General features: G+C 38.3%; 1 protein-coding gene across 1 annotated transcript; it reads left to right on the top strand.

Annotated features, from left to right (window-relative positions):
• Positions 1 to 505: 505 nt before the first annotated feature.
• Positions 506 to 26525, top strand: LOC118432769 (hemicentin-1-like). Its single transcript, XM_035844388.1, has 5 exons — positions 506 to 515; positions 20413 to 20567; positions 21061 to 21247; positions 25705 to 25992; positions 26200 to 26525. Exons 1-5 carry the CDS (start codon positions 506 to 508, stop codon positions 26523 to 26525), a joined length of 966 nt encoding a protein of 321 aa, XP_035700281.1.

The following is a 26525-nucleotide window of genomic DNA, read 5'->3' as shown; positions in this document are numbered from 1 at the left end:
AAGGAGTTATTGAGATGAGGATCTAATTCATTTCGCTGCAGGCAGGGCATCTATCATGTGATTTGGTATGGATGGCGAATGGGGAATATATCCTCCTACAGGTTTGTTACGGTTCAACGTGAGGGGAGATTAATTGGGTGGGACTGCTGTAGGTTCAGCCAGGATATGGCATTCCAGATGTGCACGCGAAAACAATATAAGATGTGGATGCACTGTTCTCGAAGGGCCATGTCATATTCGTGCGTGATCGTCATACTTGTGATATACAGTTGTGCATATGTCGTACAACATTTAACAGTCTTGTTACCGAAAAGATTGTCCTTGAATATTGTCCCTCGTTGTTTCTGGAAATCACACGAAATTAAACTCAAACGACCTACAATGGATGAGGCTGTTTCGTCACCATCCTCGAGTTTCATCGTGTCATTTACTTTACAGGATATGCCTGCTCACACACAGCTCTAGTAGATGGTGTCAGCGGGGCTTTTCTGTAATCTTTTAAGACATGGTACGAGGTAGGTTGCATTACATGTGTGGCGGCTGGATTACCAGTAAGGCTTGGGCGGTACCTGGGCGATGTCATTATTCATTCATGAGTATAGTAATCGTGTATTGTTGTCCCGCGGTGTCGAATGCCATTTATATGATGTGGGCGGTCCAAGAACAAAAGGCAGGTGTATCTAACACAAAGGGTGGCCAATTAATGTTACAAATTTGTCTGAAATGCTATGAGCAGCTCTAGCTCGCACGATTTATAAAGAAACCAGCCTATGACAAGTGATATAGATATATCATTGGTGAAACTATAGTACATTTCCTCTACAAGCAGCCATGCATGAGTGCTGTTGAAATACCAACAATGTGTCCATGTGCGATTAAAGAAATGTCACAACGAAAAAAATATGCTCTAACATTATTTGTCCAAACAACAGTGAAACTTTTTATCAATATCAATGGTATTACACTTCCATGCAATACGCAACCAATCACATTACCTGTACTTAGATCGGTTGGGCAAAAATATGCAATAAATGTCTTCATTCATTCATTACTTCAATTGACCACAGACTAAGCAACGTATTCAATGGATCCCACCTTATAACAGAAGAGTTTGATAGATAGATGATAGATAGATGATAGAATAACACACTACGTAGCACTGCGTACCTTGTAGTATCGGTATATCTGTCTGTGGTTAAACGAGGCTGGAGAGCAGCAACCATTATACCTTTACATCAGATAGATACTCTATAGGCAGTGTACCACCCATTGCTAATGGCCTCTCGTCTAATAGGCCGTGCGTACTGGCTTATAGCTTGAGGGGGAATCGCTTCCATAGCAAATTACCTTCGCTAACTGGGAAAGTTCGGGTGTGTCTATCAAGAACAGCTACAGGGTGATGACATCAGGTTAGAAAACGTGCAACTGGTTGGTTGAAAGAGTGTAAATGATATACTAGAATACTGACTCAAATGTGAGATAGATCTATGTGTAGTCGCATATATCACAAAATGGGACATGAGATTATAATTAAGGATGGTTCCCTTTTATATAAAATAATATTGTTGGCGCCTATTCTTGGTCCAAGCACATCTTCTTAGCCCAAGTGTTGAAACACTCTTTTTTCGTAACATGTAGCTGAGTGTAAAGAAATTTAACGAGTTCATGCTACGTGTACCTGAGAAGGGAGCCCCCAAATATTGATTAGTATGACTAGTTCTTTTTTGCATCATTTATCATACATACCATACTATAGCCCGGGCGGCATAATCCAAGAATTCTTAGAAAAACAGAGTTGATCTACAGCAAAAAGTGAACCTTTCCTTCAACCTATACGTTCCTGATACTTTAACCCGCGGTGGTGATATCAATACCTAATTGGGTCATGGTAAGTGTTGTGACCCCATAGGAGAAAACTCGGATGTTTCTTATTCAATTCGGATACGTCGTTAAAAATGCATACCCGGCAGAGCAAGGGCGTTCACATCTACATCAGGAAGGCAAAGTAAGACCTCTGATGTATGCACATGAAATTGCTGGGAACACAATTTAGGTTCGGAGATGGATCCATGACCCCGTAGCACCTCTATATCGACCGGGGAGGAGGGCATGTGTTCTGCGATATTGCCTGATGGAATCAAGCAGGGTAGACACATGAGAGGAAAGCGTAAGCACCTTCCTCTTAATTTGAGTTGACAATAAAGATAAACAGACAATTCAATCATTAGAATACCAAAACAATTGTGTCAATCGACCATTTTGACATCTAATTTGTTTCGTTTTTTTTTTTAAGTTAATGTTCATGCAGCAATCAAATAATAAGATGGTTGGCCCAGAATTAGTTACCACGCTGTGTATATTGATAAACCTGTTATCACAATATACATTATCATCAACAATATCATTATGATAAGAATGATAATACATTTTTGACACCATTGGCAAAGTGACAAGCAGTTCTTTCGGTTTGGGTTGTTTACTTTAAGTTTAGGGGTACTGGTTTGGAATCCCTACCAGGATGCTGTACCCTTGTGAAAGGCAATTATTGTGTATTTCCCCACTACACTCTTTAATATTCATATTTGTTCTATGTATAAGCAGAGCACCTTAAAAAGATACTTCTTTCTGCCAAGAGCTGCATCTCGCTTATGATAATAAGCGAGATGCAGCTCTTAATAGAAATGATCAACCTTTGACTATTTATTTGAGTTAACTAATCATCAATCATTAACTATTTGAGTTATCTAATTTGAAACACTAATTATATATACATTTCATTGGCTAGTCTGAAGATTGTTCACTCTTGTAAACGTCCTGTGAACTGAGGCTCATAGATTTTGCACGTTTATTAGACCGATATGTGCAGCTTTGCGGTTCAGATATCGGAAACATGTAAATACGGGGACAATTTGATTTATCTCCCGTCAAAAGTCATTACGTTATTGCAGCGGTAATGCGGCCTGTGGATCCAAAGTTGACCTGAATACGTCACATGATCAAGGGAACCATTTCATCATTCTCTCACCCCAGCTTCACAGTAATAGACCGGGGGGTGTGGGGGGGGGTGCAATATATTAGAAGTTCTGGTTTGCCAGTTCCCTCGGAAAGGACGTTGAATGGAGGTCCCATGTTTAGGGAGAGTCATACCATACGCACATTAAAGAACCTACCGCACTTATCGAAAAGAGTAGGGGACCTTCCCGGTGTGAGTGGCTCAAAACCTACAGTCCTCTATTCGCAACTTGGGCAATTACTGTCGTATTGAGGTCATAAGGCGCTGTATACAGGCTGCCATTTCAGACCCTTGAGACTTAGCCCCGCCTATTGTAAGCTCCTCGCAATTCAGCCCCTGGCTGCGAAGAGAGAGTAGTCGGCCGAAACAAAACAAAACAAAACAAAACAAACAAATTTATATGTCTGAAATCACATTACCAGAGTACACAATAAGAGTTCCACGAGCAATTTTTTGTAATTTATGAACAGAGATGGACATATCCGCGGTGAATGAATTAATGTATACAATGACGATATATTTCAAACCATCCCTTTCTTTATGACTTCAGTGACCATAAATGACGAACGTTAGAACGATACATCCCAGAATCGTCTATGGAGGGACGGTTGCTACTGCATACGATTCTAGCTACAGATTAAAAAAGCAACTTTACTGCATGATCAGTGGATGAAGCCAAACAATCGCTCAGTAATTATCATGATTTATAATACAAGACCGTTTATAGCAGGTTCATGCTCGAAGGCTAATTACAAGTACATGTACGTAAAATAAATCATAAAACGTTCCAAACAACCCTATACCAGCCCCAATGAATACAGATTTGAACCTAGAATCTTTGAAATCACGCTGGTAAACCAAACAGCATCACTTATTATTCCACAAATGACCTTCAGTTGCCTTCAGAATGCAAATATCTACCAAACGCCACGGGCGGGCCAGATCCGGCACCATCCATCTAGGCGGAGGACAATCCTGTTACGGAAATCAGCCGAACCGTATCTGTACTCATGCGATAAGTGCCTGATCTTGACAAATATTACTAAAGACATTTCATCAAGCATTCATATCGTCATTCATGGCTATGATTCGAGTTTAATTTCATGTAGGAAGATTGAGTGCGACCTGGTACAATGCGGAATTCCTTTGAAGTAACTTGACGACTCTGGTGATACAGTGCAAGTCATGAGTACTTCCGTCCTTAAATTGATGAGTGCCATTAGTGAGATTATGGAGCCCCGCAATTCAAAGGCGTAACTAAAGACGTTACGAGTTTTATGTGAAAGGAATACATAAATTTTCATTGGAAAATAACACGAGGTGTTTAAACCTACTAAAACTTAACTGCTCTGTATGTTTCGTCAACTTGCTGCTTGAAAATGTACCTCATTCGTTCTATTAGTTTACTCTCTAATAATTCCTAGCCATGCTTGCCAAGGATCTATTCATACTAATACAGAAGGCAAAACGATGAAAATAATCCTTTGTTTACTGATATGATATTATATTCAGATGACAACGCTGTTCCAGAAAAATTAAATAAAGATATACGCCATGTCTGTGATCGATGTCAGATGGCAGCTCTTTGGTCGGATGATCAATTACTTCGTCACCTTGAAAAGGTTTGCAAATAGTTGGGGTAGAATATACATATGATTATCTATCAGACAGAAAAGAGAAAAACAGACAGAATATTCGTTGCTCTGATTTAAGAGAGAATTCAGAAGTGCTTCGTACGTAGCTCGAAGGGTAAATTAGTCCAACTCAATAGGGATGTTACTCGATATGTGCGTTGAACCGACCGGGGCTGCTCATTTGGTACACGACCATTCGGCATGTTTTCATCATGTTCCATCCATTCCATGACCAGGTGCACTATCTGATTTCAGATAAGCCCATGGGTCATAAAGAACAGAGAAGAGTTATGCGAATCCATGTTGTAGATGAGAAAATATCATTTCAACGTTCTTACCAGAAACCATGAAGAAATATATCACAATATCTAAGTCTACAAGTCATTAACCTACTTTAAAACCATTTTACGTTCACTTAAGATATATACTTGCAAGATATATCATTGGAAATTGAAAGAAATGAGTTAGAATGTCAATGTGTATGCAGGCATTTGTCCTAATTTGAAGAGTTTCTTTCTGTATAGTAATTGAGTGAAGCGACAATATACCTCCTTGAAGTGCTTTGATAAGAACACGATCAATATAATTTGTTTGTGCGTAAATGCCTTTTATCTAAAACAAAATACATGCATCTCTTTTCCGAAGCAATATACGTATTTTTTTGTGTGCAAAGCATGACCTGAACAAATATCACTTTAAGATTCAGCCACACCCCGAATCCCATCAGGTGCCATTTTATGAAAACCATCAACCGCTTCATACATGAGCGTCACTCTACGACCTGCCTTTGCCCTTCCCTAGGTCGTTTTCTTCTTCCGGCTGGTGACATCTGTACTGTATATTTACATGTTATTGACCCGAGCTATGACCTTGCTACCCCGAGGCGATGACATCCTCCATGATGGATGATGTTGAGAGGAACATGCCATCACAAAGATCACTCACATAAGTCAGACGGAAGTCATCCATCATGGGGAAAACCCACATGTGAGATGAATCTAGAGTATAGCTAGGCTGTACTTGAAAGGAATAACGACCTTATTAAAACCCAGGCATATTTTATTGTCACCAGGCGTCATTTTATGAGAAAAGGGCGGGTCTATAAGTCGATCAGTTAATTGCGACTATCTAACACAATGTCTTTCCATAACTAATGATACTAATTAAAGATATCATAAACATATCTCCGTATCAAAATGAAGGCAATTATAGTTTTATCATCATTAATCAGTTCAAGAATATAGCCTCACATGTAGTAAATAATTGAAACAAAACGTTGTTTTTAATGCTAAGTTGAAAGATAGTTTGCATATTCCAATTGTGAAGAGGATAATGTTTTCTCCCCTTTGATAATTCCTATCCTGTTGATATGGTGTTTTGTAATCATTTATCGTACATATTGCATACCCTTTGGCTACTGACGTTCTCTACCTATGCGAATGGGTATTGTATTGTTATGTTGACTAGTTTGGTGACCTTAGATGCCCCCATCCCTCGGGGCAGCAGACGAATGTTTACCGTTAATACATCATCAAGTTGTTGTACATTAGCGGCAGGCAGTGGAGTGAATGGGATAATGTATTACTTGGCAAACCTATCTGAACACTGTGTTTGATAAAGTGCTGTGAACGAATTATGATAGATGATAATATATGTGGAGGTACCTGTGTGTGATATGATATTCGGTTTTAGTAAATAGGAAGAGAGCTGCCTCAACAAGAATGAAAGCACAACGATATTCACTTTTATTGCTAACATGGTCTATATAGACATCAGTATCATAAAGCATTCTAAATATCTAATACTAAATGATTGTTGCAAAAACTAATGATATGTTTTCTCCTTCAAATAAAGCAGGAGCAAGTTCAGGTTGACATGATGAGACCAAATATGTTGTATTATGTTGTACGCCTGAGAACTCGTAGCGGAACGTCGTGTACTGTAGGTATAGATTATGGTATTAGCCTGAACATGTTCAAAAGCTTTAGGCTTAATCAGTAGCAACCGGGTCGTCTTTAACCAGCATATGTCATTGCCGTATGTTTGGCTGAATATTCCACAGATTGTAACTGCTGGCTGAATGTCGATAGTTTCAACATGTTGGTTTATATTTCCCTAGGCCGTGAACCTTACAAAGATATACTGTATAAGTAACATTTTGTGACTGCATGTTGAGTATGCCAAAGTTTGCAACTGCTTGCTAAGTAGAAAGCCATAAGGCTTGCTGATTTAGTCGGCAATTGCCACTAAAGGATTGAACTTTCCTTGCGACTGTTTGATGAATAAGTCAGTTTGCTTAAGAAGACAAAGTTTGCGACAAATTGCTGTATAAGTCAAAGTTTGGAACTACTTGCTGTAAAGAAGTCAACTATTGCGACTGTTTGCTAAAGAAGTAAAAGTTTGCAACTACTTGCTGAAAAAGTCACAGATTGCAAATGCTCATTGACAAGTCACATATCACGATTGCTTGCTGAGGAATTTACAGTTTGCGTCTACTAAAGCTTGCTGAATAAGAAAAAGATAGCGACTGCTTGCTGAATAAGTCACTGCCCTGGTAACATTTGCATCAGGCTTGACAGACAGATTGTTACCTGGGGACCAGAGGTCGATATTCCATTTGAACATGTCCGTTACGGCTTACCATGGAAATTAGTCATACATCTGGTGGCATTTGCACCGGCTATAAGCGGCGGGTTTGCACAGTGGGCCCAAGTCGATACTGCTCCTGAACATCTCCCCCGTGACTTACTGTAGGATCTTCCCATCGCGCTGACATTTACCGCTGGCCTAATCTATGGAGGGTGCTACACACCAAGTCATGCGGTCGATAGGGCTGCCTGTATGTCACCGTTATGTATATCCCGAAAAATGCAATCAGAACGGGCCATCAGGATGAATAGTATCCATTGACGATAGGTCATCCTTGCGGGAGACGGTTCTGGATGGATTGATGCAAGATCGGGAAAACACCCTGGATCAGCTATTCTATACGTATATGACACGTCAAGGAACTGTTTCTGAGACACAGTAATCCTTTTAAGTGCAATCCTTCCCAATCACCAAACGTGGGCGTGAATTACTCCTCAGATATTGACGAGACAGGCGCGGTAATCACGGAAAGTGGATGATCCTCACGTCTCGGTGCGGGAAAGGGTACGACTTGCAATGCCTGGATGACTGGAGTTTAGCCGCAGGTGCTGACATTCAAGGATGCGCACGCCAGGAAGCTCTTATCATATTCCAACCAGCCGGCGTAGTATTGTAAAGAGTTGTTTGTTGTTATACCGTGGCCTTTATACCCTCAAAGTTAAGTACTAAAAGAACAGACCGGTGGAGCAGAAAACTCAAAACGTCTCAGCTAAAGAAATGTTTTTAGAATATGTAAAATGATGTAAGAGTTCACTATGTTGCAATAACTGCATTACGGCTGTATTCATTCGAAGCTTTTGAAAAAAAGTTTAATTTGATAGTCATATTTATTGGGTTTTCTACATCGATATAGATTATTATAACATAACAATAAACGTTTACTTGCAAAATCATGCCCGAAAGCTAATTGTAGGTACAGTCTCAAAGTAATTAAAGTTTATAACACTAGTTTCCAATCAAATATATATATAAGGAACTACGTTTAATATCAGTAATGAGAAGTATTTTAGTCGATCTCTAGCCCGCATGGGCACACAAGTTAACTTTTCACGAATGCGTATCTTATACAAGCTATGAATTCCTCGCGAAGATATATACGAAGATATATCATTGCATAGCGAATAAAGAATTGTCTACCCTGCAATTGAACGTGAGGAATGTATTCGGACTTTATACGAGCAAGAGAATTCCTCGCTCTTTGTTTAATAAGATATATCGTTGAATAACGAATAAAGATTTCTCTACCCTCCAATTGAACGTGAGGAATGTATTCGGATTTTATACGAGCAAGAGAATTCCTCGCTCTTTGTTTAACAAATATCGTTGAATAACGAATAAAGATTTTTCTACCCTGCACTTGAAGGTGAGGAATGTATTCGGATTTTATACGAGCAAGAGAATTCCTCGCTCTTTGTTTAACAAATATCGTTGAATAACGAATAAAGATTTTTCTACCCTGCACTTGAAGGTGAGGAATGTATTCGGATTTTATACGAGCAAGAGAATTCCTCGCTCTTTGTTTAACAAGATATATCGTTGAATAACGAATAAAGATTTCTCTACCCTGCACTTGAACGTGATGAATTGCCTCCGGTACTTCCTTGATCAATGTGGCTCGCTACCGAGCATGGTACCTTCATCAATTAGTTCTCCCGGCATGAAACCGATACCGGACCAGCATACCAATGGTGTTTAGAATAAAATGCCTGGGTAACTTTTGAGATCGATCAAATCCATTCCAAATTAGGGCTTTCATTTCATTTTTCATTCATTTTTTTATTTATTTAGCCAGGTATACACTCTCAGGACAAAAGCCATATTTTTCAGGAGACCATGGGTACATTAAACCACACAACTAGTTCAACCAGACAAACATAGCATACTTACAAAATAGAACAAGTGATTACCTAACTTCCTATGTCTGGGTGAGATTCGCTAGTATTAAAATCAGTCCTTGTTCGATTGTACCTGCAGTCCACGTTCGTTTGAATTCATTTACCATACTGAATCGCCTCAAGGCATTTCTATGTGCTTTCTTATTCATCTATGACATCAGTAAACGAATTCCAAACACAAACCGGAGGAATATGCGAAAGCAAAATATATACAAAATATAACTACGACGTTTGCATCAACACAAAGTGCTTGATAGGCTTGAACGAAGCCGCGATCTGCAATACAGTGTTTCTGCCATATAAGATTCTAGTAGTATAGTCAGTGGTAAGGAATGATACGATAAATTAGCAATAACCTGCTATATAGACTGTCGGTTTTCAACGCCACCATTAACGTTATGTTTCTCCATGTACGCTTCCAGACTTAGTCGTTAAAGTTTACATTACAGCTAGCAGTTGTGCACATCTACTAGTGCAGATAATCGTCTGAGGCATTTTCCTTGATGGGCCTAAGACCATAAGGATTATGCAATAATGGCCATAACGTTAGGGTGTTTGATGTGAGAGCCTCTGGTAAAGTGTACTGATAATGATGACACATGACAAGTCATTCTAGCAGGATGTTGTTCCCAAAAGTAAGAAGATCCAGTAAGACTACACTACCGGGGCCTGGGCATCAAACTTTATTTGTCGGTGAACACATATATGGCATAGTTATATTGGTTTCATATTCAACAAGCCACGTAAGGTTGTTGTGCAATAATGACATTGTTTGGTATGATCTAAAAAAAGAAAATTTATATTAGGATAGGCTGAAAATGCGTATAGTTTGCATATTGAATGTCCGAAATGATACCTGGTAATAGTCAACGCTCATTGCTTTTAAATGTACTCATTGTCTGTCGTATGGTAGGAAAAAAGACACTGTTCAATTGCATACTTTTGCGGTGATGCTAAAATACACAGAGAGAGGGAAAGAATAGGAGAGAGAAGGAGAGATAGAGATAGAGAGAGATATATAGAGAGAGAGAATGAAGGAGAGAGAACTTCAATTGTGGCTCAAAATTCGCAATATATTGAAATGAATAAAGAATATACGGTGCACGGTGCATTGGTTGCTCACATGACAAAGTGTGATTTCTATATGGGCAAGTCATTCCAATTGATATTGATTTCTTACCAGCATTTTGTTCAATTTGTCCCCATTTCCGATGAATTTATCGTACCAGAAAATGGTGTTGAGTGATTGAGGACTACTGATAGGCCGGTTTTCATTGATATAATCTGATAGAGTAACTCTGTATTCATTTTAGTTGAAACTCACATACAGAGGTAACAAGTATAAACAACGTAGAATATAACTTCTATAACGATCCAGTGTGTATACGGTTTCCTTTTAATGTATTTAATCTGCTTCATACATACTGAATGGTTATTACACATAAAAAGGTCTTAACCTCTTGTTGATTTTTCAATGTTCCTTGCTAACGTTTCGGAATATTGCCAAAAAACACCAAATGTATGATGTTAAGGCCATATTGTTTTTAATCCTTAGATACAGACCCATATTGTTTTTAATCCTTAGATGCAGACCAATTCATAATTGTATTGCAAATCTTTGTAATTCAACAATGATTTTCATCATAGAAGTAGAATAATCAATACAAGTACATGATTTACAGCTACAAGACAATACGATACAGCTAGCATTACATTTCCTATAACAGCATCTCCACCCGTTACTCCGATACCATTGATATTTTTCTTCACCTCTCCGCTGACCTTAAACTCAATTACATTTCCAAAGACAGATGTTGGCTAGCCTTGCAGTAGCGCTGGCAGTACGGAGATGGAGTGTCCGCTTGCCGCAGCGTGTGCTCTAAGGTCAGACCTGAGAAGATTGCATCGGGACGAAACTGATTACCATTGTGTCAAATTAATGCCGTTGGGGAGATGCCAAACGTAGACAGGAACACACTTGATACGATGGGCGTCTTACGGAAAAGTATTATGTTTCAATTCTGTAGAAAATGAACGATAGTTGTCAAATTGTAGCAGTATCATCCATTACTTTTGCTATATATACAGAGCACGATACATTCATTTAGATAACCCTGCAATCGTGGATTTTATTCCGGATCTCTTTCTTGAGGATTTGCTGTGTGATTGTAACCTGGAAGAATGTTCACGCAATTGCAGAAAGACTAGTATTCCATTAGTGTTCAAGAAATGGCAAAGAATCAAGTAGTAATCTTCGTTATATACACAGGTAGAATACTTAGTAACGCGAAAGTTGAAAGAAAAAAGTCGATCTCGGGTATAACAACATACATACTAATGGGTCCAATATGTTTAGTATAGCTAATATATGGGTCATATCCGACTGTATCTTATTTTCCAGTAAGTGTTGCTAAGATAAGTTGTTTCGATTTTAATCTCTCCATCGATTAATTACATAATCTCATTTCGCCCCTTTACTGAGAGACAAGGGCCCATTAAAAGGAATTATCTCTGTTAATATTTCATAACCTTGTTCAGTACCGTCTGGTCAAGCTATTGAGAGTCAAAGAGGGTCATACTATTGTAACTTTTACGACAGGGGTGGAGGTAAATACCGAAAGTTAAGATATAATCATGAGGTCTTATAGCTACAATCTTACCTGATATAGTGCCCTGTTAGAACGAAGGTTATAACATTTTTTATAACATCTAGAGACATAAGATGCAAATTTGAGTTTACAGTCTTAATAATTGCTATGAGGTAGCCTTGTCCAGTCCTTTCAGATGTACATCTTAAGATTGAGAGCTACGAAAGACGTGAGGCAGGCAATCGTCTTTTAATCCCACACATGGAATAAATTATTCCACTCAATCGTTCGAATGATATGTATGCATGATATAAGATTGAAAAAAGTTAACTGTGTTAAATCAAAATGAAAGGCATAATAATGACGCAATAAGGCCATAGATGCGTGAAAATGGTCCTTGTGTGTAGCTGTATCTTGTGCAAAATTACTGCCCAACTGCGCGCTCTATGAATGTACGTTCTAGCAGAACTATAGGATACAAAATGCTAAGCTTTTACTCGAGGTGGATGAGGCATCGGGCGATCTTCAATTTCCCTTTAAATGAAAACCAAATCACACTTTCCAGTGACTTAAATCCCATCTGTTTCTGGTTTTGGTTATTAAGTATTCATAAGACATTGAAGTATGTCCCCGCATTTGTAAGTAATAGAGGCTAGCTACGATACAGTTCATAACATGGAGATCATTAATTCATAGTCGTCTACATTTAATCAAGAAAATAGGTCGGCACAAAACAGTTGACTGTACTTAAAGGTACCTAATTGACTAGTAGCTTTATTTTACATCAATTAAATACGACATACGGCATTTGGCAACATATAATTTTGGGGCAAGAAGTGTATTGATTCATTTTCTCATTTAAATTTTTTTTTTCATCTTCTGGTTATAAGCCCGTCTTGTTATGAACTCTACAATATTTCACGGCTTGATTATTGTTTTACTTATCATAAATTACTGATACTAAGCTAGCACTGATGCACATATTCATGATTTTTCCAAGTGACGAGGATGTTGCGAGTTTTTAGACGTGTCCAATTTGTCTCCTTTTAATCTATTATTAACCATGCAGCTATTCTAGCACAGCTTCTGTTTTTACGGCCGATGATTTCACCAATATTTTATTACTTTCGTCCCACACAATCTATCAACATGTCGACATTGAGAGTAACGGGCTAGGGCTCCCATAGTAACGCAAGAGTCACAGAGATGTAATTCAATCGGGGTACTTTTAATTCGAGGCACGTTGGGGCATGCAATTACTTCCTTCCAAGAGAGATCGTGAACCTCACATCTGAGTAAAAGCTGAAACTAAACTTTATTCATTAGAGTAAAAATGATTTTGGTCAAAGCATTTAGGAATACATCTTAGATAAATACGATTCAATTTTTTACCTCTGAAGTATGATCAGAGTTTTTCAACTTATTCACTGTTGTATTATCTAAATGTATCTAGGACTCTACATTGTTCAACGTTGTACATTTATTTGTTCGATCAGAAAGCAGTCAAAAAAGCTTTCATCACTGAAGGATGAAAAAGTAGGATGATATTTTAGCTTACAAACTAAATCGGGATCTACATTTAATTGTGTGCTTTCGCTACCTTACGACTATGAGTCCCAATTGTAGTCAATATGTTTATAGCATAAGTTATGTTATACTGGCAGAATCAAGTTGGAATCTACAACCTGTATCTTTACAAAGTTTGAACGATAAATTATGCCAGGGGAGTAAAGAAGTGTCCTTGAATGATCACTCTGAATTGAGGCAGGATTAAAAGACTCCAACTCTTCAGGCTATTCAATCAGGGATGAGCTCAACCTTCCGTTACTTTACTGCCTATTCCAACCTTCATCCAATTCGATGGGATGGCTCTTAAAATCCGTTACTGAAGATTGATGTTCTCTTAGCCAGACCTCAGGCAAGAGCGGCGTATTTCCAGATTCAGTTGGTCATTCTCGCCTGCGTCTCATCGCTAGATGATGTGGAGGGTCTCAAGAATATGGAATTGGCGTGTTGTCTACTTAATCAAGCATATAGTGTGTCCTCCTCCTTCTTGATATACATGATTATGCATTTAGCATAATAAGTGGTAATTTAGCTCAATTTACAGATTACTAAGAGGCAATACAGTTTACATGGTTGCTTTGATAACTTTAGACTAGAACGTGGCTAAGAACGTGGCTAAGTATATCAATGCATGCCTAATTTTAGTTTCTGGTAAGTGGCATTAAAATAAACAATACAGCCGGTCTAGAATATTGACAGCGTCTGGTGCTTGATGATAAAGGAAGTTGATTATGAAGATGACAATTTCAATTTACGACATCAACATCGGTTATTATGATGATGTGGTGATGATATGATGATTTTTTCAAAATCTGGACATGATCAAAATATTCTAAACATTGCAATAAGCATGTTAAGCATGTAATAACTTTACCATATACGCATTGATGTTAAAACGAGTTACAGATTGTACATCACTGTAACATGTTCTTACCGATTGTAAACGGGTGCTCTTGTCACAGGTTACGAAGGTCTAACGAGGTGCGAAATTACCTTATTCCTGAAATACATTCTCCCAGTCGTTACGTCAATACTGCAGTTAAGATTGCATTACGCAGGATCTACTGTGTATTTGCAATGATGGATGTTGTTGAGAGACTCAATGCTACGGAGAGTCAACGGATCATGAGGATGTTTTAAGATTAGGATGAGGATAAGGATGATTTGGGATTTAGAACAACCAAATGTAAACCTAAAATATAGATATTATAAAAGTACAATCTGGGACGTTCGTTGCAAAATTCTTTAATCTTTTGTGCATTTATATTCGGAATCGTAGTTTGTTGATTCAGAATTAATATACTATTTGTTCTTGATATCCCCCATTGACTTAACCTTCCTTGAGGAACATAACCACAGCCATCTTGAGACTCCAAGTCAGTTCAAGTCAAGATTCTGACGCTCTGAAATTGCTGTATTTCATGCATGTCTCGTTCAAGGTGCAGTGTCGTCGAAATTACTTTACTGCATGATTTCCCAAGCGTTACATTGTAGCTCCAGATGATAGAAACCTTCCGCTTCAAATCATCAGTTAACCAAGCAAACCCCTGGGGTGCCGTGAGAATAACGACCTGGCTGTTCGAGTTTCTTTGATATGGTGAGAATTATGAAAGTACAATTTTTTTCGTGTGATAATATAGTTCACGAAATGGGCAGACAATGAGGTGTCATAAAAAGCAAGGGTTATATCAAGATAGTTGGAGAAATTTATGTAAAAGTATATTACATTAATTCTATTGAAGAGACCTTGGTGATGACATTATATTACATGTTTCAATTTCCCACAAGCACCTGTATCGTATTCTTGGACAATATTGTCAATATTTCTAAATACGTTTATAAGTATAATATGTGTGACTGTGATTGCCTTTTTTTCAATTTCATCTCTTCCAAATAATGTACACATACCTCCATCAATGTGATTTTATGCCTTCTTAAAGAAAAATGCTTAAACGTTTACGACACAAAAATCCTAAATTAAGTTTTCAGATGAAAAGGCGAACTTGGACAAGCCGTACATTTGTCATTGCAATCATCAACGAGTTATTACGAACTGCAATGCCCCACAGGATAGTACACTTCTGATTTATGGCAATCTACATGGTCAAAAGTCAAGTCCAGAGGGAATACGTCATTGTCATACTATGACAAATGCAATATTCATTCTCAAGAGATTTACATCAATTGTCCTGTTGCTCATCTTAAAATGATGATTGGTTAGTCACCCTTACTCTAAAAGTACTATACCATTTACGTCTCTAAAGTTCAAATATGTATATGTCGTTTCTAGTACATATTCTTGGCGAGCTAAAATCAACAGCATTATATTTGAATTGTTTGCAGTCCAATTTTTTGGGCAATGGTAAATAATCTAATGTTCTAAATGAAGATGGTACCGGAAAGTATGGATTTTGGCTGTCATGGATGTGAACTTCTGTTGGATATATCATGTCTCAAAGAACATGGAATAAAATAACATATCTTGTATTCACAGTAGAGCTATTTTTTATTTGAAAATGTATAATATCACAGTTTTCAGACAACGCCTACATGTCTATATCTATTAACGCTCAACATAAAAGTTTATGGCCGGAAAATGAAAACATTATATTGAATCAAGTATTTGGATTATACAATAGATAATTTGATACAACATGTTTGCTTGTATGAAATAGATATTTAAGAATTGTGCCAATTTTGAATTTATTCTACAGCCGTCTTGCATTTTCCAATGAATGTTACAAAAGGCCATATTCTGTTAACTTTGAAACTAGATTATTCTGGTCTTAGGAAGCTCCTAATCCCCTTGAAGGTCAGGAAGCAGCATGCCATGCATGCAAACTGGTCAGAATACCGCTACAGGGGCCACCCTAATGTTGCGACAGTGACGACCTAAATAGGCGCCTTCACGATCAACACTAAGCTGTACCAGGCGCCACTTCATGCATGCAATTAAACTCGGATTTGTTTCCAGCGGTGCATCTCTATCTGATGAAGTGCGGTGTTACCATTCGAATGGAAACCCGCTGAACAGATAATCCCGCAACTGTAGAGGAGGCGACACACTTAGGAACCGGGACACAGGGACAAATCTGTAATAGTTTGGGCATCATTGGACTGTCATATGCTTATGTATTTCAACCTATGATGTAAATCTCAAAGCTTAAAGTACTCTTCCTACATTGCTTCATCTGGTTGTTTGTATAAAAATGATAACCTTACAACAAAAGCGATTGTTGTCTGATTACTGCTTTAACATCTGCTCGTGTGCCATCGTTGGGTTCAAACTGGACTCATTTTACTGGTAGAACATAGACGAGGAGGGATAATGACTTAGTTACGTGCATGATCACCTTCTTTTTGTAGCACGTAGTAGCAAGAAGTCCATTTTTGTAGGAAGGTATTACAGCATATGTACATAGAATATTATTCCGAGACTCATAGGTTTCAGGAAAGCTAAGAGATTCAGTATCATTCCTGTGACATGTCCCACGGAAAGCACGGTAGTGAGCACGCTCCATGTTTCCCAATTCCTTCATAAGATCTATTTTGGGCAGCTCCTAGAGCAGGTGGCTTAGGGTGCCTATGTTGGATGGATTACACTGTCGGCTCCTCAAAGTGCGTTGCCATTGTCTATACCTTTGTTACTATTTTGACAGTATTTTAAGTACTGTATTACACTTTTTATTGTGTTTAAAATGATTTTAAATTGTAAAATGTAAAATCAAACCGGTTACATATGACACAATACTTGAATATACACTAAACCAAAGATTCATCTGAGATTTTTGCATTTTATCTATGGATCCTAGTATTCACCCATCACCCACATTGCCCCTGTCAAAGTTCACAAATGAGAAGTGTTGATTAAATGCTACCAGCCTTTGTTTAAGTAACCGTCTTAGAATGACAACAGCGAAAAAAGAGTCTATTGTCTGCTGCGCGAGGGATTTTCCAGAAATCGATATTGAATTTTGAAAGCATGTAATTAATCTTCTTGACCCTATCTCGGTGACACTGGCGGCCCACATCAACCCATCACCCGAGGTTATACACACATGTATGTATGTACACAAAGGCTCTTTGCTTTAATACTAGCAAGCTTGCGTATCTGAGGGCAATGCTGGCAAGGTTGGTAAATTTAATTAAAGACAATGTGATTTGCTTCTAGTCCTCCTCTTTCATGTACAAGTTGGCATCCATCTGTCTCGGCAGGATTCGAGCTCAGGACCTCTTGGACCGGGGCCCATTGCGCTGCCGGTTGCGCCACGCGATAATGTACAAAGATATTGGGTCCTATATCAATCGAATGGCCTACATAATAGTTTTCAGACTGCCATAGCCTTAACATAACACTTTGCAATCATTATGATAAAAAAGCATCCTTACAGACTCATAAAAAAGCCCCCACCTCCCGCCCACCAAAGCAAGGGCTAACAACATGCTCGGTATCGATGAAAGATAAACAATAAACTTGGCAGTAACATTAATGTGATGGCAGCTTCATTGAAAATCTACAAAACGTAAGAGGTATCGATTGCTTATGGGCTTTAGATAACAACGCTGGAAATAAACATTAAAGACAGTGCAATACGAGCAACACGGCTCAACAACCCAATAGCTGTTATCATCCATGGTGGGCGACAAGCATTCTTTAGATTCCCAATATCAATGACAGTTGAATGAAAATCTACGATAAAGGTGTTATATAGCCTATCTAAAGTACAAAGTATTTAACATGAAATGGAATGAGTAATTAAAGTTTAGACATCAAGCCTTGGCCTTAAGCTATGCATCAGACAAAACAGTCAGTAATCCATTGCTACTAAGTACTTCCTGATGAGAAATGTAACAATGGCAGTTAAGTTCACGGTCATGCTAAAGCGTTTGCAAAAAAGTGCAAGATATTAAATATAGAATACCTTTACTTGATCAATATATATTGTATATATTACTTCAAACCACAAACTATATACTAACTAACGCCCTAATTCATTATCATTAGCAAGCACCTATTCAGAAAGCACTTGCCATGCATTACACCCATGAAAACATGTTGTAGTAGCTTATATAGTATAAACAGAAAAGCTAACAATACACATTACACCATAGCAAGCCAGTGCTACTAGCACCTAGTAAGAGACTACAAGTTTTGGAGTCCCGAAGCCAGTGGTAATAGGGACCACATATATCACTTAGACACTAAAAGCTAATGCAGGAACGATTGATATTGTAAATAATCATTCGGATATTATGGCTGAGTAAATGTACTTGTAATGATGCAACTCAAATAGCCCACTAGCCCTCTACATTACGTACATAGGATAAATATTACATGTAGCTTAGCTGAAGAGGCTTTTCGTTGCCTGGTGCTTTCTACGATGGCTCGTGATCACTATTGATGAGGCGCCAACCACCATTATCTCACAAAGACTTCCGGGGAGATCCAATTTTCCTCCAAATTAGTGTATCACCGGTCCATCTGAGGCACCAGAAACCATTTGGTGCAGCGTTGCGCCCCGAAGGAGTCTACATTATCGAGTTTAGTAGACTCAGCTTTTCTAAATTTTCAAATATCTGACATCCTTTAAAGGCAATATTTACTCTGATAAGTGAATGGTTGATGATAGGTTTGCATATTTGTTTTCTGACAAAAAAGTCGAAAGCTAGCTAGATTTTAATCAAATTGTTTGGACTATAACAAAGTATGCGTCTCTGTCACAAAATTCAATTGTCACGGTTTCTTCTTTTAACTGACGTGTTTTTGTACGGCTAGCTTGATTTGCTTTGCCTTAGTTTCTCGAGAAAGAAGATGTAACGCTGGTTCATTGTTAGAAGTATCCTATGTCTATAGGGATCTATCTTAACTAGAAGCTGCTTTGTACAATGTACCTAGCAATCACTCAGCAAGATTGCCAAGGAGGTGTAATCAACGTGAAATTGGATATGTTCCAAGTTTCTTTCTAGTTCTAGGTTTGTAGCCTTGACTTTGCCCACATTGTTAAAGGTGGTATCTCATTGCACTGGAGCACCGGTGCGCCACTGTGGGTTTCAAAAGATTACGTTTTGGGCATTTGTGATGTCTTCTAAGTCATACTTTTACGTATCTACGCAATATCTAAATCATAAACAATCGACGAAATTAACAGAACAGTGCCACAGTGAACAAACCCCGCAGTGCCATACAGGTGCCCCAAGTGCAGTGAGATACCACCTTAACGCTCAATATTTTCCAGAAAAAAATCATCATTAATCTGTACTTAGACTTCAACATTTCTACAAGTCATCTATGCTCTTCTGTGTGTGTTACCTACTCCTCTGCCTGTAAGTGATGTATTTGCTTGAAGCATTAAAATGAGACAAGCCAATCTCGCAATTAATAAATCAATGAACCAAGGGTGTCACGGCCCGAGGATGTAAATTTCCCATAACTAAACAATAATGAAACAGCGGCGATATTGATTCAATTAGTATTGATTTATTCCAATCTAAACGTTGCTGTGAAGCTTGCTGTACCCTATCTGATCAGCCAGTTATTTATGGACAGCCACTTCTTCTGGAGACTGGAGAGTCTATAGCTACATTTACAGCTTCAAGGTTCTAAAGGGCTTTCCTTGCCTTAATCTTTGCATCACAAGCAGCTAACCTCTAAGTTTCGAAGGTGGAAACAGTGTTGTTGGTCAGCTGTCGCCAGGAATTGTGATCATGATATAATTTTTTGACCAGCCAGTCATCACATCATACTTAAAAGTATTCCTTACCGGAAGAGATGATACAATTCTCAAAATGATAATGAAGATAAGATTTTGTCATATTATCGTATACTTAAAACTGAATTTTGTATCATCTAAATCGTAGTCGTCAATCGTATCATACTGTTAATTGAACGTACACGAGTCACAATTATTGTTGTCATCATCATTGACATGCTGTGACTTATTTCATTTGATAATATAGCGTCCGTATGACTCCCATAAAGGGAAAGAGACCCATGGTGTGCGCATATAGAAAGGTACACTCTATGCCCTGGTGACCGCGCCTGATATGTCTATTACCTATTCTTACAGAAGCGACGGGCGCTGGTGTGGGGCTGAAGGTGCCGAAAACCGTGAATGGAATCAAGGACGAACGTGTGACGCTGCCCGCCACGTACGACAGTACTGAGACCGTCATATCCATTACCTGGTCCAAGGTGGTGGGAGGGATGGGCGGCGAAAGAAAGGTAAGATATCACCTTTAAAACAATCTAGTCAGTAAAGGATTATCGTGATGTTTCAACTTGCACCGTGCGCCTTTTGTTGCTTTGCCACTTAGAATTGTTCTTAACTTGCTAGTCTGTTCATGTGTTCGCGTGGTGCATTATACAAGTATGTGTTCCTCTGCAGTTTCTTAGTGTTCTAAAACATAGATCAGTGTAGTTGCTATATGTTCCGCTTGAGATGGTACAGTCTGCTTTGTTCAATTCACCATGTTCTTTTCCGTTACGGGTCTATCTCAACACAGGCCTCTCATTAACTATAATGCTAACAAAGTTACGCTAGCACTTGTCTTATTTTGTAATATTTTACATGAATTATCACGTTGGGTAACTAAAGCAGATAAATACAATTTTTACAACATCAATGGCAATAGTATTTCTTTTCTTAAAGAAATAATTAGAGGTGATCTTATATGATATCCTTTTGTTTATTTAATAACCAGTTACCTCTTTTCAGATGGTCTACATCTACTCTCCCAACCTGGAATATTCCCATGGTCCTTTGCTTCGTCGCGCACGGCTTGTCGGGAAGGCGTCACTGGAAATCAACGAAACCAAGCTAGAGGATGAGGGTCTTTACGTCATCACGGTTGTACTGAACATTGTCGGTCAGGAGGAGAAATACGTGCGGCTCAACGTTATGGGTGAGTGAATGCAATCCGTAGATGTAGGTTAGACATCCAGGTAATTTTAGATATGCCAAAAAGCAGTTACTCATTAAGCAACTAGATATGATTTTGGAAACGGTCAAAATCAACTGATTTTGGAAACAGTTTTAGATGGAATCCACCAGTTTTCGTCAGTCACACTGAAGTGATCTGGAAGAAATAGGTCTTTTATACTCTAACTATGAATGAAGACAATTTCAGATCCCCAATAGGAGACGTTGTAAGACAAATTTAGACTGAAGACAATTTGGATTTCAAAGAAAACAAAGGTAAGGCAAAGTCAAGCTGAAGACAATTTGCTTTGGATTTCAAAGAAAAGCAAGGCTGAGACACAGTGGATGTAATCATGTTATGAATGAATCAATATTAATGGATGGTTTATTTGTATAAGAAAAAGTACGCAACGCAGCCAAAAGGCTGAATTACATACATTTTAGATGTGTAAACTTAAAATTATTGACTTTGGCAATTTACAGATTAACATTATATATATATAAAGGTCATATCATATTATGATAAAAAGCTATAAGTGATATAAGCTACTCTTTAAAGATCGTTATTCACAATGGCCATAATCAATAAAACAACAACAACATTGTTTTGTATACAGTTAGCCAACACAATACATTTTCAAGAACATAAAGAACATAAAAAAAATTACTTCCTTTGAAGCACATATTTTCCTACTTCTTTACTGACTTTGCAATGTTTAAAAAATGATCAGAAAGTTTGCCTGTGGCAAATACGTTATTAGCCTGATTTAATCGCGCTTCTTAGGCCCGTTATACAGCGGAGTTTGCGTTACACAGACTAATACATTATCATCGCAACAATTTCTGTATAATTGCCATATTGCTCCCGAATTTGAAGTCTAATGGAAAATATGTCGGTGTTGATATTATTCTCTTGCGCTCGATTAACAGTTCAATGCACCTTGACAAGAGGAAAATGATACAAATCTTGCACAAACAACGCAATTATAAGTAAAAGTCAATGATTCCCATAACGTGAAGTTTTTGCATATAGTCTGCTGAATTACCAATGATTTTTGTGTCATTGACAACGCATAGTCTCCTTGACAATCAACACGTCACAACAACGTTAACATGATACTTTGATATTAAATTCAAAGTTTGTTTGTGTTGGTATAGGTTATTCTGAATCTTCATAAGCTAACGTGAAGTTTAAGAAGCGTAGTGGATTGCTCATTCATCACAAAAGACTGGATTTGAACAATAAACTTTTTGGATAATTCCAATTTTTGTGCTGGGTATTACAGTTCAACTGCGGTTTAGAATTATGTTTTGATTGTAGTTTAACTGATATCTATATGGTTTTGTAGGTGGTAACAACATACTAGCTGCAGAGAATAACTTAGCAATTAGGCGCCTTGAGCCGTGAGCCGACCAACAAAAAAGGCTCTATAACCCATAGTATTCATCAACTGATGAAGGATAAGGATACTCTGGATACACGAAAGCATAACGTAATGAAAGCCAATGCTTTGATAGAGCTTTTATAGTAAAGCACACAGTGAAGTTCGTAGGAATCTTTGATACATAAAGCCTTGAACCATCACCCGACGACACATTAATCCACTGTAATACCTCCTGGTGAGATACGAAGCAATGTCAAGGAAGTTATCATAAATTCATAAAGCCTTTTTAGTGGAGCACACCCAAAAGCTGTTGGTAAAATCTCAAAAATTCTAGGACTCCTTTAAGTGAACCAATGTGATTCATGTCATATCCAGAGCATTACCGTTATGCTAGATGTACATTTGTGGCGCCACGTCCTGCCCAGACGACATAGTAATAGCTCTCCACTAAAAGGCCCCCCATCCGGCACCCTATCACCCTATCAGTTATGTACATCTATACCTATATACTTTAAAAAAAATATTTTTTGGAATAACTGTTGAAATTATATTATATGTCCTGAAGTCGTATTATTTTGCTTTCTGACTCCAACATAATGTTGTTAAAAAGGGCGGAATCAAAGTGGTTTGAACTAGACATTTTTCATGAATTTCATAGCCAACCTTTTGAATTAAAGAAGGTTCGAAGCATAGTCAAGCTGTCAAGTATAACTTATAAACGCTCACACACGATGTGGCAAACTTTAAAAGAGCGAGGCGGAGAAAATGTGCATAGATTGCAGCAGGCCATTTTGTATAATGGTGTGCGTTTGTGTAAGAATCAAGTGACATTAGAGAACGATCCACACTGCAACGTACGCCAGGTGTCTCCATGTGATACGGGAGATTTTACACTTACCTACGCAAAGTAGTTCTCAGACAAAATGGAAAGTGTCAGATTTGAATAGAGCTAGATCATATACGCATTTTATATTGTGGGTTAACCTTGAAATAGTTTAGGTCTTAGAACTTGGTCAATACAAAATTCAAATGAATAGATTAATTCTGAAGTAGTTAGATGAATATCCTGTTTATTTTTCTTATTGTGTGTCACATGCATTCATCAATGTATAGTTTCATATGATAACTTTGATTATCTACAAATTAGCGAATGCATAAATTTGTATGTCTAGTATACGCGAGTCTGCATTGAACATCTATTTCAGTAAGACTTCTTGAAAGCTTTCGGTGGAAGGCAAATGCATTCTCACTAAAGTACGGAAAGAGAAACAATTCGACGTACTTTATGCAAAGATCTATGGTATTTGACTAAAATCGATGCCTTACAGATATTCCGTTACAAATCCCTGTTAACTCCAGCGCAGTGATCTATACACAGCGTAACCAATTTGTATCCAAGTTGACAAGAAGAAATGAAGACAAACTGGCAATAGCTGACAATGACGGCTTATCTACCTGGTAAAATCCAGCTAAACTCTCCTGGGTTCTATTTGATCACCAGCACCGATCTTATAGATTCATCAGCCTTACAATACAACATTTCATATGACAAAATAAACATGCAAGGCACGTATCTTTCCAAAGTTGTCTTACCATGGACGCATGTTATAAAGCGAACACTAGGAGTACTGGTCGTTTGGCCGACATTAGACAGTCTCCTTATGCCATTTTGTTGCTTTCATTGCTACAGGCTAACTTTATGGCCATAGGCTTTAAATAAAGCAAACTGCTTAATGTTTATGAATACCGTGACAAAATAAAACGTTTGGTAATGCTTGGCTAAAAGTTTGAAGCCGTTGATTTGGTGACGCATTACTTTACTTACATGCACATAAATCAAAGTGTATTTTTGTTTTATCATGATTTTGATTAAGCTCTGTGTGTAAAGATGTTTGTTTGACTAATGGAAATTATCAACAAAGAAACAGATATGTAATGCACAATACCAATAATACATGTATGTGATCACATATATTGCGAGGCTCCAAGCCAGGGTTGTAGCCAGCACCTGTCCTTCAGTCCTTTGAAGGAATTTTGCAGCTGGGGACTGAAAAAAGTTTTCCCCATTCTGTCCACAAAAATTGATATGTAAAGATATAAAAAAAACTGAAACCCATGTGTTCTTCTTCACCAAAACAGATGCCATTGAACAGCTTAGTCTACAAGCAAAATGTGCACCTCAAAATGCAGGAAATAGTGTTTCAGAGGGTCTTGATTTTAAAATTTTCTGGGACCCAGACTCCCTAGAAATTGCGCGCAACGTCACGCCATGCCTTCGGTTCTCGATAGGATTCCCATTAAAAATCAAGGGGACTGAAAATGATTTCAGGCTGGCTACAACCCTGCTCCAAGCATCTGCGAAGGGAAACATTGACACCACTGATGGAAAGAAAGAAAGATTTCAGACAAAAGCAATCACATTTCATTTCTTAAGATGGACTATACGGTCTTGACCCGACTTACTTACTCCTTCCTCGCGCCTCAAATTGAACTAAAGACGTATTGCCGGATAGGGGCTATGCTGATGGAGGGCGCCGGCTGTTCTTGAAGTATCATGTGTTATTGGTGACCCAGGGCCCCACTGTAAGGAAGTGGTCGCACCACAGCGCTTGCCTTTCCAGGCTTAACATAATCATATATTGATAGAAAGATAAATATCGTTTTGCTTATTGTAGAAAATCTTCCTTTCTCAGTCTTACGATTTTACCAGAGAATAGTAATTTATGTGATATATCTGATACATAAAATTACAGTTAGATAGAATTCCCGCACACATTTCTCTCATTATAATATCTGGGAAGTGCAGTGAAATTATTACAACGTCTGGGAAGACAAGCTGCAGTAGCGACCTCTACCTTCCTTGAAGCAAACTACCTCGAAACAAATACCTATTGTAAGAGCAAAGTATCATCTTTCTGTCGTGTTATTACAGTCACATATATGCATAACTTTGATATAAATTTGATTGCTGAAAAATAAACTTTTGCGGGCCTAACGGAAAACGTAATACTATTTTGAAAAAAAATTCTTTTTTGTTATTTCCACTTCTCCTCAGTACGTCCGACGGTTTTGGTCGGGCCCGAAGACCCATACATCGTCCGCTGGGACACGTCAGTCAGTCTAACCTGCACAGTTGTCAACGCCAAGCCTAACATCACTTCCCTACGCTGGGAACGGAATGGCGTCTCTCTGACATCACCCAGTAAGAAGTATGGCGGTGGCAGCGCCATGTTACCTACACTCAACATACATGACGTCACCAAAATGGATGCAGGGACATACGCATGCGTGGTAGAGCACGTGACCGACACAGTGAGAGCTGGACTGAGGCTACAAATCCTTTGTAAGTAAACATGTCTTCTATGGTCATACTTCCACAGATTGTACCAACCGTAAACTATAAATCGACGTTTTGCGTTACCTACATCCTTCAGACTAGAAATAGTATGATTCTTTAGAGTGTAACCAAATGTTACCTTTTTAGCATTATGGTAGTCATTTTACACCTTAATCACGGCAAATTCTTTTTGCATTTTCTTCGTTCACACAGATCCAGCAACCATTCAGAACATATCTAAATCTGCCACCGTGGACTTCAGTGGTTCTATCAAGGTCAAGTGTTTCGCCGAAGGAAACCCTGAGCCGGAAGTGACGTGGTCTAGGGCAGGGACGACATCACTTCCCGGCATTCAGCTGCGAGAGAACGGCGCCAATGTCTTATCACTGTCTAACTTACAGAAGAACGATAGTGGAGAATACACATGTACGGTCACCAACGGTCTGGGAGTAGCGCAGTCGAAGTCAACCAGGATAACAGTTAAAGGTAAGAAACAAGATGATGAGGAAGCGTCAAATTGCTTAAGCTACTACGTGTGA

This window comes from Branchiostoma floridae, chromosome 16 (genome assembly GCF_000003815.2).
Source record: "Branchiostoma floridae strain S238N-H82 chromosome 16, Bfl_VNyyK, whole genome shotgun sequence".
NCBI lineage: Eukaryota > Metazoa > Chordata > Leptocardii > Amphioxiformes > Branchiostomatidae > Branchiostoma > Branchiostoma floridae.
The sequence above is the reverse complement of the archived record's forward strand: the minus strand, read 5'-3'. Positions and strand labels throughout refer to the sequence as shown.